The sequence below is a fragment of the Esox lucius genome, chromosome 19 (genome assembly GCF_011004845.1).
Source record: "Esox lucius isolate fEsoLuc1 chromosome 19, fEsoLuc1.pri, whole genome shotgun sequence".
NCBI lineage: Eukaryota > Metazoa > Chordata > Actinopteri > Esociformes > Esocidae > Esox > Esox lucius.
Genome location: NC_047587.1, coordinates 6,645,785 through 6,659,540, shown reverse-complemented (window position 1 = coordinate 6,659,540; position 13,756 = coordinate 6,645,785). Strand labels below are relative to the sequence as shown.

The 13,756-nt window shown below is 41.5% G+C and overlaps 1 protein-coding gene across 1 annotated transcript in view; it reads right to left on the bottom strand.

Annotated features, from left to right (window-relative positions):
- LOC105018108 (carbohydrate sulfotransferase 8) overlaps positions 1 to 13,756 on the bottom strand; it is a 51,205-nt gene that overhangs the window by 33,231 nt on the left and 4,218 nt on the right. Inside the window, exon 3 of the mRNA XM_029114812.2 lies at positions 687 to 919. Coding sequence (XP_028970645.2) covers positions 687 to 888 — 202 coding nt within the window. The 5' untranslated portion in view covers positions 889 to 919. The remainder of the gene's footprint in view (positions 1 to 686; positions 920 to 13,756) is intronic.

The following is a 13,756-nucleotide window of genomic DNA, read 5'->3' as shown; positions in this document are numbered from 1 at the left end:
CTAGAGAGGGATTTAGACTGCAGTGATTACCTGATAATTCGAAGAAGTACTGCGGCCATTTAGGTGAGGTCAAAATGAGGGGTGTTGTTCAGAACAAAGTAATCAAAGCCATTCACACATTTTGTAAATGTCCCTTTACATGGGTGTGGCCCCTTTTTCATAACGTTTAAAACAGCAGCTACAGAGGGGAGAACAAGTATTTGATACAGTGCCGATTTTGCAGGTTTTCCTACTTACAAAGCATGTAGAGGTCTGTAATTTTTATCATAGGTACACATCAGCGGTGAGAGACGGAATGCCAGAAGGTCATTGGCAAACTTCAGATGGGCCTGGACATGCGCTGGCTTGAGCAGGGGGACCTTGCAACAAGTATTTGATACAGTGCCGATTTTGCAGGTTTTCCTACTTACAAAGCATGTAGAGGTCTGTCATTTTTATCATAGGTACACTTCAACTGTGAGAGACGGAATGCCAATGACCAATGTATCAAATACTTGTTCTCCCCACCGTATTTTACGGATTTTCCATTAAAACGACTTGCTTATCTTTCAGACTAGATTGCATACTGCATGTTCACTTCCATTGGTCTCCCTTCGGTCTCTCCACTGCCTATCCAAATAAATAACCCAGACACACACAGCCATGCGGATGGACACACACACACACACACACACACACACACCGACCTGGGTTTTGCTGCTGCTGGAGTGTATCTGAGAGGTCCTGGAGGTGTACCAGGAGGAGTAAGGAGCCGGCGCCAAGGAGCAACAGGAACCAGAGGCTGCAGTAGAAGGTGCAGGGCAGCGTCATGGCCGACACAACCAACCTCCTCCTGCCGCACAGAGGATCCAGCAGCCTACTGGTGCTACTACATTCCCCTGAGAGCATCCCTCCTCTGCATGGGCTCAGCCACAGGGACCTGCAGAAGGGAGAGAGTGACAGTCACATTAATCGCCAGGCAATTTATGTCATTTGGTCAGGAAAGTGGGGAAAGACAGAACAGCTTTTTGCTGAAAGAGCAGTAGGTCAGATTTAAGCCGGAAGCAGATTTACACTGGAGGGAGTGGACCAGATTTTGCATATATAAATAGGTTATATATTACAGTTATTACAATAATAAATAACTTATATGATGCAGTTTTTACAATTACACTGAACAAAATTATTAACGCAACACTTTTTGTTTTTGCCCCCATTTATCATGAGCTGAACTCAAAGATCTAAGACTTTCTCCATGTACAGAAGAGGCCTATTTCTCTAAAATATTGTTCACAAATCTGTTTAAATCTGTGTTAGTGAGCACTTCTCCTTGATAACAAACGCCATTCCACCGATTTATGTTCATACTGAACTTAATCACGGTTTTCAAATTAGCTGTATATGAACGTAAATCCTGAGAGATAGGGTTGACCAATTCTCAGTTTCAACAATGACCTGGCTACCAGCCTTCTCCATGTTTTTCCAGGTAGGCCTAAGTTATTTTTATTATTTACAGCAAGGACCTGGCAGCAATTATGTTTAACTGACAAAGCAAAATATTTTTCACATTGCACACTTTGGGGTTCATTGCAGCAATCTTTTGGTTACTGGTCATATGCTCTAAACACTAAGCTGGCAGCTTGCACGCAATTCCAAGAGGACAAGACAAACACCACAAAAATAATGAGAACAAAATATCAATACGAATAAACTCTACCTTCTGGTTTAAGTCTAGTCCTGGACTAAAACGTCAAGCTCATAACGAATCACCATGATTTTCGAAGTCCAGGACTACGCTCAATCTGTGTCTGCAAAACTGGCTCTATTCACAGATTCAGTAGGTGGATTTTTTAGCAGGTAAGAATGCTAACAGCACATTCTTCTTTAAAGCAACAACCTGGGAGCAATTAGGTTTAATTGCTCTCTCAGACAGAATAACAGGGTAAAAAAAAAAAAGAAGAACTAGCAACTTTTCATTTCCTGCCCCAAAACTCTTGACCCCCAGTCTACCTTGTCACCCTTAAATTGATCAGATAGCAGCTAGTTTCATTAGTTTTTGAAGAGGTAGGTGTGACGAACATGTGTCAAGCTCGTAAGTTATTTTGGAATTGTCTCTGTCATTCAATGGCAGCAAAATGTAAAAGGGTGTAGGCTTTAGGAGTGACCGGAGTGAGATCGATTAAAGAGCATACATTTTGTGTTTTGGCATTAAGGAGTAGATGGAGGTCAAAGATGTCATGTTGGATGTTGTTAAAGCTGTGTTGTAGGGAGGAAAGTGCAGAGTTCGGGAAAGAGTCATTGGCATAAAGGTAGACTAAGGAATCAAGCACAACATAATTAATATACAAGTGATCGTGCATCATTAATATACAACAGGCCCAAGACTCATCCTTAAGAAACACCAATAGATGTGGTCAGAGGAGTAGACAGCAAGACCCTCAGATTTGACAAACTGAACACAGAGAACTTCTGAAAGCAGGCTTGACTGTTTTCTGAGAAATCTAGTTTTCTGAGTCTATTAATTAGTATTCAATGTCTAGCAGAGTCAAGGGCCAAATCAATATAAACAGCTGCAAAAAAGTTTAATGTTTAGGATTTGCTATTTAAGAGATGCTAAAAAGGAATGTCTGGAATCTTGGTATCGTCCCATGGTGAATGTACAGTATGTGAAAAAGCAAGTGAACCCCCTGGAAAGCTGCATGTTTTATTTGGACATATGGATATGTAATATTCACTTAAAACACTACTGACAGATAAAGGTAACCTGATTTAACAAACTACATTGAAAGATTATACCTTGCAATCTTTTACACATAAGAAATTAACTGAATTTCAATTTCATAGTGCAGGAAAAGTAAGTAAATCCCTAGCTTCAATAACTGGTGTTGTCCTGCTTGGTTGTAAATAACCCTTTCTAGTAATTGTCTATCAGAGTAATTGTCTATCAGTCTCTTATATTGACTGTGAATATTTTGTGCCTACTCTTCTTTATAGTACTGCTTCAACTGCATCATGTTTGAGGGCTTTTTTGCATGAACACAGCATTTTGAAGGGATTGATGGAGCCATTCCATAACCTTCCATTTCTTGTTTTAAGCCATTCTGTTATAGCTTTGCTGATGTGTTCTGAATCATTGTCCTATTAAAAGATCTAGGATCAGCTCTGCTTTTTGACAGATGGCCTCACATTCTCCACACAAATTCCTAATATGGAATTAATTTATGGGGCAGGAAAGATGCCTCAAACCATAATGCTACCACCTCAATGCTATACGGTTGGTAGCAATGTTTGGTTTTTGCCAAATATGGGGTCTGCTTCTGTGGATTAATAACTCCACCATTGACTCATCTGTCCAGAGGACATTGTTCCAGTAGTTTTGATATTTACCCAGGTGTTCTCTGGCAAAAGTCAATCGTGTCTTGATATTCGTTTTGAGAGCATAGACGACTTCCTTCCTGACCTCCCATTAAGGCCATGTTGGTCTCTTTCTGAAGGTAGACCCAACCACTTCGACATTGATTGTGGCAAGAGATGACTGTAGATCCCTTGATGTAACCTTGGAGACTTCTATGAGCGTCTTTCGTTCAGCTCCCTGTCTACATTTAGTAAGATGACCTGTCCCTTATGAATTGCCAGTGGTCTGGAATTTTTCTCCATTTGTAGATGATCCATCGTAGGGGAATGATGTTCTTTGAATTGCTTGGAAATTGGGGCCTTGTAACCCCTCCCAGACTCATAGGAAGGAATACCTTTTCTTCTATTGGCCTTGTGTGGATCTTTATAGTAACAAGAACAAGTTTCTAATAGTTATTATTAAAAACCCCTCCCAAATTACTCTCTGACAATACTGTAATAATTTGCAACAGTTTTGGGTTTATTTGCATTGATGGTTTCAAAGTATAAACAAGGTGGTGGAAGTAGGCACGGGCAAGATGACATTTCAAACACAGGTAGGTTTAACGAAACCAACAGGAAAACAAACAAAAGGACGAGAAACTGGCCAGCGTCTCTTAATGACAACCAATAATCCACAACCCAAGGAAAGGAAACAGCAACCTAAATTGGATCCTCGGTTAGAGGCAACGCAGGCCAATTGCCTCTAATTGGGGGACACCTGACACAAAACATAGAAATGCCTAGAGGGATCCATTCTCTGCCAGGTCTTGACAATGGCCCCCAGACCAGTGCAGAGATGAATGGAGGCCATGATCTTTTTCGGGTCATCCATGGCTTCTTGCAAGGTGTGGTATTAAAATGTATTAAAAAGAGTTTAATGTTGACCTTTACCTTTCTAAGCCTGGTTTTAACAAAAAAATTAGTCTAAGCAGATTTGCATTACAATGACAGAATTTCCTAAATGTTTAGTGTACAACATAACACCATCTTTTCTCAACACACTGTGGACTAGCCAGGCTCGGAAACACGTGGTAGCATCCAATGAATAACCGGCATGTATACAAATTACAAATGAGTGCAGTAAATCAAACCAGAGATGCCCAGAGGCCACATTCTGCAAAAAGAGGAGAGCAACCAACAACAGTAGAGCGTACTGGTGAAATCCTCCAATACCGAAGAAACAAGTGTAATTAGAAACAAAACCTAGAGGGCCAATGATTTATTTGTGAAAGCAGAGTGAATACTGTGTGCACTTTCACAGACCGGTGCTGGAAGCAGTGTGTGTGTGTGTGTGTGTTTGTGTGTGTTTGTGTGTCCACACTCAGCTGTTCAAGAGTGACCTGCTGACTGCAGGTTGTCTGTTCCCAAGAGACCAGGAAGGGCAGATCAGTCTTTCTGGAGCACATTCAAAGAATAGCACTCACCAGGTGCGACTATATTCACAAATCTGGTGCCCGCACACACGCATGCACACAAAATCTAACCCTTATCCTAAATCTAACCTTATCCTAACTTTAACCTTACCCTAAATCTAACCGTATCCTAACTTTAACCTTAATAATCTAGCTTTTATGCCTAAACCTAATATTACCGTTACTGCTAACCCTAAACCTGTAATGCCTCACCTTAACCCTAACCCTATTTATAACCTTTACCTTTTGCCTGAAACTTAACCCAAACAAAAACATTAGCATTTTATGAAGTAGAGACCACATTTTTCTCACTTCATTCATTAAGCAGAAGCTCTTATCAAGAGTGATTTACAGTGAGTCAGTTTTAAGAAATCTAGGTGAAACTACCACACAGCTTAGTAGTGAGTGTATCCGAGTTTAGTCCGAAACAATCACACACACACACACACACACACACACACAGACGTGCAGGAACACAAACACACACACCCACGCAAACAGACGTGCAGGCACACACACATTCAGCTATGGATGATTGGGATGTGTCCTAAGACAATGCTGGGTGAAATTCTTCCACCAGGCCTACCCCCATGCTTCATCAGGTTTCTTAGTGTTTGGTGTTGATTGCTTTTCTCTGGAACCCAACCACCCTGTTTCACCAGGGGTGATTGCTTTTCCCTCTGGTCGAGCCTATAGATTAAAATAGCTAAAATGTGTGTTCCCATTCAAATCAATGCTCCCTCTAGGACGGTGGTACCAGCAGCCATTTTGGTGTTATATTTAGCAATTATACTGACTCAAATCTCATGGTTGCGTATTGTAGCTAGCTACACGTTCTACCAATTCAGGCTCTGATCTATGTAGTCTACATAAAAAAAAAAGCTAAATTACTACAGATGTCCGATCCTGTTGTGTTTTCTTGATGTGTCGGCCTCTAACGTTTGGATGTCTCCCCCATGACAGAATGTACGGGGTACCAATCAACACACACGCAAACGGAGAACGACGATGGGTGTTGGGCGATTGCATGGGTAGTCACTAGGGAGCAACGGTACAAGATCATCTCAGCAGGCTATGGAGGGTGCGGAGCCAAAACGCACCATCCTGCTGCCACTGATGGCCAGGGGCCAGCTAATGGCACAGCCTAGCAGTAATGCCACCGGATAGATTTTTGACAAAACCCTGAATTAATGTCATTTCTTGCCAGACACATCCGGCATTTACAAAATTCCAGTTATTGGCCCAAGGTGGGAACAGTTGTAACCCACTGAAATACACGTCACGCAATATCCCTATTGGCCCAAGGTTGGGCACTGCATTATTCGTGGGTGGAAATGTTTACTGTTGTTTAGTTAGATGGGCCTGTCAAAGGCAAAGCACAACTCCAGATTTCTTGATTTCTCTCAGTCTTATTAGGTTTGCTTGCCTGTAAGGCATGTTTAAATGAGAGCCACAGGGATACAGAGGTTTCTTTTCAAATTGGTCATGTTATAATACCAGATTTAAACCTTTAAAGCTAATATTAAATTGAAATTCGATTAAACATTTACAACCTATAGCCTATTAATTATCATAATTTACAAAGTGTTAATTAACCATAAAACCTTAGCTCTCAAACTGTTTGAGCGAGAGCAACCAAACCTACTTCTCTTCTAGCATTTACACTATCCCAAATGAAAATGTTTAAACGCTTTTCAACTATGACTATTAATTAGCCTAGCTTGTAAATGTATCTTCAGTTAATCATAAAAGGTTAACCGTTCATGCTAGAGAGTCCAAACTACATAATTTGTACATGTTTAGGCTATGCCAACCAGCATTTCTTATCTGCATTCTTTCACATGGTTTAGCTTTCCCAAATTTAAAGCCATAATATTTTTTAATGTAAACAAGCAAGCACACCAGATTTAATAATTGTCTTTTCAAATTTCCACAAAACATTTTTCCACGAACAAATAAATGCATTAACCACTACAAAAATGTCCATGAATTACAATCCACACACTAATCTAATTCATTTCCTGTCGCTTCTGGATAATTGAATATGCATCCTCTTTAACTAGAATTAGCATATTGACTATTTTTTCAGCAGTATGGGACACATATTTTAAATTATGTTTGATAATTTCCTCACAATAAATTAAAGTTATTTTACCCCATTGCATCCACCCATCCATCACACTGCTGATCTCTGCACAATATATCCCAGAGGTGGATTTTCAGCACTCTGAAATAGGAAACGATTGGTAATATTGAACCGCTCAGAACGTGTTTGCAGTATCAATATTGTGACTCACACTTTTATGATTTAAAGAAGGACTGAAGTGGGTCTGCTTAGAGCAGTTTGTACTGTCTCAACAATACTGCCAATTAGTTATTGGTTCAGATCTGTGAACAAAGCTCAAAACTAGATAAAATAAAAAAAGACAAACCTGTGTGATTCTCCATTGTAAATTCATTAAATACAACTCAAAAGTAGAGGTTTGAGCCCACAGTTTCTGGTAGAAGGCCAAGCAGTATTGTATTTTTTGGGCTGGAGATCTCTTTTAAAGGCTGATGAAGGACAACAAATATATACCGTTGCAGGCATGCCTATCCACAGTTCTATACACTGCATTTCTTGGCCACAATTTCATGTTTTACCTCAGTTCCATCAATGTTTGAAAAACAACCTTTCCCATTAACATTTAAAAAACATTGTCGAAACAAACATGTGGACGGAACAAGATGCTAGAGCTTCCTGAAGTGATCCAAGTCAAGTATATTAAGAATTTCACGTAGCAAGAGAAACTGAAAGCCAGACAACAAGAATTAATAATTTAATTTTCCTTTGTAAAATAGTGAACTCCAGCATGAATCAATACGACCCATCTTTGATTCCACCATATGAAAGCCCTTTATAAAGGAGATTAGGGGGAAAATACTGGTTGCCTTCTCTTCTGCACTAAGCACCACAGCTCATCCTAATCATGGGACTAGTGTCAGGGTCAGACAAAGTGCCTTGATCAGAATGCAAAAGTAATTTAACAGATTCTTCCTTCCATATCAAAGTGCTTGTAAAGGTTGCGGGAACAGCCCTTGTGAAAGGAGAGGGGCGCAGGACCAGATTTATTCAGACAGGGAAAAGGGAACTTAGGTACACAGGGAAAACGCAGGATTGAAAAACAAAGGGGTGCAATCTTGGCACTAAAAAAATAAAAAGGAAAACAGAGCGACAGGATATTCCATCCATCCATCTTCTTCCGTTTATCCGGGGCCGGGTCGCGGGGGCAGCAGTCTAAGCAGGGATGCCCAGACTTCCCTCTCCCCAGACACTTCCTCTAGCTCTTCCGGGGGGACACCGAGGCGTTCCCAGGCCAGCCGGGAGACATAGTCCCTCCAGCGTGTCCTAGGTCTTCCCCGGGGTCTCCTCCCGGTGGGACGGGACCGGAACACCTTCCCAGGAAGGCGTTCCGGAGGCATCCGAAAAAGATGCCCAAGCCACCTCAGCTGACCCCTCTCGATGTGGAGGAGCAGCGGCTCTACTCTGAGCTCCTCCCGGGTGACCGAGCTTCTCACCCTATCTCTAAGGGATCGCCCGGCCACCCTGCGGAGAAAGCTCATTTCGGCCGCCTGTATCCGGGATCTTGTCCTTTCGGTCATGACCCAAAGCTCATGACCATAGGTGAGAGTAGGAACGTAGATTGACCGGTAAATCGAGAGCTTCGCCTTGCGGCTCAGCTCTTTCTTCACCACGACAGACCGATACATCGACTGCATTACTGCAGAAGCTGCACCGATCCGTCTGTCAATCTCCTGTTCCATCCTTCCCTCACTCGTGAACAAGACCCCTAGATACTTAAACTCCTCCACTTGAGGCAGGCACTCTCCACCAACCTGAAGTGGGCAAGCCACCATTTTCCGACTGAGGACCATGGCCTCGGATTTGGAGGTACTGATTTTCATCCCCACCGCTTCACATTCGGCTGCAAACCGTCCCAGTGCATGCTGAAGGTCCTGGTTAGAAGGGGCCAACACGACAACATCATCTGCAAAGAGCAGAGACGAAATTGTGTGGTCCCCAAACCTGACACCCTCCGGCCCCTGGCTGCGCCTAGAAATTCTGTCCATAAAAATTACGAACAGAACCGGTGTTCCAGCCCTGCCGGAGTCCAACATGCACTGGGAACAAGTCTGACTTACTGCCGGCAATGCGGACCAAGCTCCTGCTTCGGTTGTCAGCCCTGACAGTCCTTAGCAAAGGACCCAGGACCCCATATTCCCGAAGCACCCTCCACAAGATGCCGCGAGGGACACAGTCGAATGCCTTCTCCAAATCCACAAAACACATGTGGATTGGTTGGGCAAACTCCCATGAACCCTCCAGCACCCCGTAGAGGGTATAGAGCTGGTCCAGTGTTCCACGGCCCGGACGAAAACCACACTGTTCCTTCGACAGGATATTAATAAAGGTCAACAGGCTATCTCAGGTGCAATTCAATGAGCCAACCAATACATGTAACACTCACACACAAAGAGTAGGAGGTTGTGACAGGTGTGAGGGATAACCAGACATGAGCAAAGGGTGTGTTTGATTAGTATGCCTGATATCCTAGGGGGAGGTGGAGTGACTGCAACCGGGCAGAGCAGATTGCCACAATAGACCCAGACGGAGGACTGTCATACTGCTGTATAACTGAATACGGTCACATTATTCCTATAAGGCTGGAATATATGAAAAAAATTATAATGGTATTGTGCCAACAGAAAAAGGTAAATTAATACTAAGTGGCCTTCATCAGAGGGAATCTTATATGACAAATATTGCAGAACCCATATGGTTATACCACATACTAACTGAAATTACACAAAGCACAAAACTAGACATAAATCAGTTCCAGAATGACTTTGTTTATAGACAGATATACTAGACATAAACCAGTTCCAGAATGACTTTGTTTATAGACAGATATACTAGACATAAACCAGTACCAGAATGACTTTGTTTATAGACAGATATACTAGACATAAACCAGTACCAGAATGACTTTGTTTATAGACAGATATACTAGACATAAACCAGTACCAGAATGACTTTGTTTATAGACAGATATACTAGACATAAACCAGTACCAGAATGACTTTGTTTATAGACAGATATACTAGACATAAACCAGTACCAGAATGACTTTGTTTATAGACAGATATACTAGACATAAACCAGTACCAGAATGACTTTGTTTATAGACAGATATACTAGACATAAACCAGTACCAGAATGACTTTGTTTATAGACAGATATACTAGACATAAACCAGTACCAGAATGACTTTGTTTATAGACAGATATACTAGACATAAACCAGTACCAGAATGACTTTGTTTATAGACAGATATACTAGACATAAACCAGTACCAGAATGACTTTGTTTATAGACAGATATACTAGACATAAACCAGTACCAGAATGACTTTGTTTATAGACAGATATACTAGACATAAACCAGTACCAGAATGACTTTGTTTATAGACAGATATACTAGACATAAACCAGTACCAGAATGACTTTGTTTATAGACAGATATACTAGACATAAACCAGTACCAGAATGACTTTGTTTATAGACAGATATACTAGACATAAACCAGTACCAGAATGACTTTTTTTATAGACAGATATACTAGACATAAACCAGTACCAGAATGACTTTGTTTATAGACAGATATACTAGACATAAACCAGTACCAGAATGACTTTGTTTATAGACAGATATACTAGACATAAACCAGTACCAGAATGACTTTGTTTATAGACAGATATACTGAAACCTTTCAAAGCAACTCAGAGGAACGGGGTCGACAAAGACAAACAGACGAGCTAAAGTAACACCACTTAAAAAAACTAAAATGTACTTTTTATTAAACATCCTAACAGCTCTCTTAGGATGTTTAGCAGCCATTAAGACGGTGCTAGACGATACATCAGGGACCCTTCGAGAGTTCTGTTTCCTCCAAATGGAAGGAAGCCATTGAAAACCTCTTATTCCTAACCACCATGTAATCCCAAACAGCACCTTGTTCTCTTCACAGTGCACTTCTTTTGACTAATGCAGATGGTACCATTTGATGAGCCTGTAGTATACCTCTTCGTAGGGGGCAGAGAGCCATTTGGAACACAAACCATGAATCCATACGGATCACCTCTGTCTTTCCCAAGGGACTAAACCCCAGCTGCCCTGTGACAGCAAAGGTTGATGTGGGATGACGCTGTTGCTTGGTGAAAGATATGTTGACCTCTAAGACAACAAAACAAGCAGTTAAGCCACTTTCTGACACCAAAGTAACAGTATCCTTTGTAAAGTCACCGTTTATATATGGTAAATAGTTCTTTGGGGAGATTATCTGACATCCCAGATAACTAATCAAAGTGTGTATCTTTGCTCATTAGATGAAGGAGGAAGGATAACGTTTCGTCTCTGAGAGAAAGCGTAACACAGCAGCCTTTTAATGGTCTTCATGGTAACTTTATCCTAACCCAGATTTTGTGAACACCATACACTCCAAGTGGGTCTGAAATTAGGTTTAATATTGCCAGCTCGTGCTTTTTAATGTGTCTTTAATGACATTAAGGAAACCCAATGTGAGAGGTAGGCAACACGATTCAGAATGGACAGTGTATGATGGTTGGTGGGCTGGAACATGAATAATGTGTATAACGCAAATTTACCTCAACTAAATCCAAAAATAGACAATGTAAAAAAACTATAACTCTGTACCTTTACAATATTAACTGTTACTACTTTGTGATTAATATATGGTTTTAACCATAAACTTGGAGGGTCCAAAGTCACGGGTCGATTTATACCTGTTGCCTAAGCTTTCAGTAAGCTAAGCAACTAGCCAATATGTTAGGAACCATAATATGTACAGTATCAGTTAATTACAAAATGTGTTTTTCCACTGTCATTTAAAAAAATATACAGTTCAAAGCAATTCCAGGGTTGGGACGCTGTGTAAAATGGAAATAAATACAGAATGCAATGATCATTTAAACCCTAAATTAAATACAAAATAATACAAAGACAACATATCAAATGTTGAAACTAAGACATTTGATTGTTTCTTGAAATCATATGCCCACATTGAAAGCGAAGTAAAGTTAGTTTTATAGTAGACATTCAGATTCGCCCGTCAAAACCAACTAATTTTAGACAACGAAAAGTATGGGTTCTTGATCAGGTGAAGGTGAACTACAATCCACACCTTTATACAATCTATGGCTTTTATTCTTTTGAAAATGTTTAGCAAATGTTTTAGTTTACCCTTCAAATTCAATAGTGTCTACAAAAAGTGTGCCATGACAACAAACGTGGTATATTCGGACTCGGGGGAGGATGGGCTACAATCTACAGCTTTTAGTGTTTTCAAATTTGTTATCAAATCATCCAAAAACTGTAAAAAATAAAAAATTTGATGAATCTTACAGAGCCACTCCTTAGTTGCCCTGGCTGTGTGTTTTGAATCGTTGTCGTGCTGGAAGACCCAGCCACAACCCATCTTCAATGCTCTTACTGAAGGAAGGAGGTTGTTGGCCAAGATCTCACGATACATGGCCCCATCTATCCTCCCCTCAATACGGTGCAGTCGTCTTGTCCTCTTTGCAGAAAAGCATCCCCAAAGAATGATGTTTCCAGCTCCATGGTTCACGGTTGGGATGTTGTTCTTGGGGTTGTACTCATCCTTCTTCTTCCTCCAAACACAGTGAGTGGAGTTTAGACCAAAAAGCTCTATTTTTGTCTAATCAGACAACATGACCTTCTCCCATTCCTCCTCTGGATCATCCAGATGGTCACTGGCAAACTTCAGGCGGGCCTGGACATGCGCTGGCTTGAGCAGGGGGACCTTGCGTGCGCGGGAGAATTTTAAATCCATGATGGCGTAGTGTGTTACTAATGGTTTTCTTTGAGACTGTGGTCCCAGCTCTCTTCAGGTCATTGACCAGGTCCTGCTGTGTAGTTCTGGGCTGATCCCTCACCTTCCTCATGATCATTGATGCCCCATGAGGTGAGATCTTGCATGGAGCCCCAGACCGAGGGAGATTGACTGGAGATTCCCGAAAGCATTGTTACTTAAGTGGCACGTAACATCACTCGTTAGTCCACCTTAACCAATCTTAACAGGCAGTTTTACTGGTTTTGTGAACCAACGCCCCATTCAACATGTGAGGAGTGATCGCAAACAGTTAATATCAAGGCAATACACTCACCTAAAGGATTATTAGGAACACCATACTAATACTGTGTTTGACCCTCTTTCGCCTTCAGAACTGCCTAAATTCTACGTGGCATTGATTCAACAAGGTGCTGAAAGCATTCTTTAGAAATGTTGGCCCATATTGATAGGATAGCATCTTGCAGTTGATGGAGATTTGTGGGATGCACATCCAGGGCACGAAGCTCCCGTTCCACCACATCCCAAAGATGCTCTATTGGGTTGAGATCTGGTGACTGTGGGGGCCATTTCAGTACAGTGAACTCATTGTCATGTTCAAGAAACCAATTTGAAATGATTCGAGCTTTGTGACATGGTGCAATATCCTGCTGGAAGTAGCCATCAGAGGATGGGTACATGGTGGTCATAAAGGGATGGACATGGTCAGAAACAATGCTCAGTTAGGCTGTGGCATTTAAACAATACCCAATTGGTACTAAGGGGCCAAGAAAACATCCCCCACACCATTACACCACCACCACCACCAACCTGCACAGTGGTAACAAGGCATGATGGATCCATGTTCTCATTCTGTTTACGCCAAATTCTGACTCTACCATCTGAATGTCTCAACAGAAATCGAGACTCATCAGACCAGGCAACATTCTTCCAGTCTTCAACTGTCCAATTTTGATGAGCTCGTGCAAATTGTCGCCTCTTTTTCCTATTTGTAGTGGAGATGAGTGGTACCCGGTGGGGTCTTCTGCTGTTGTAGCCCATC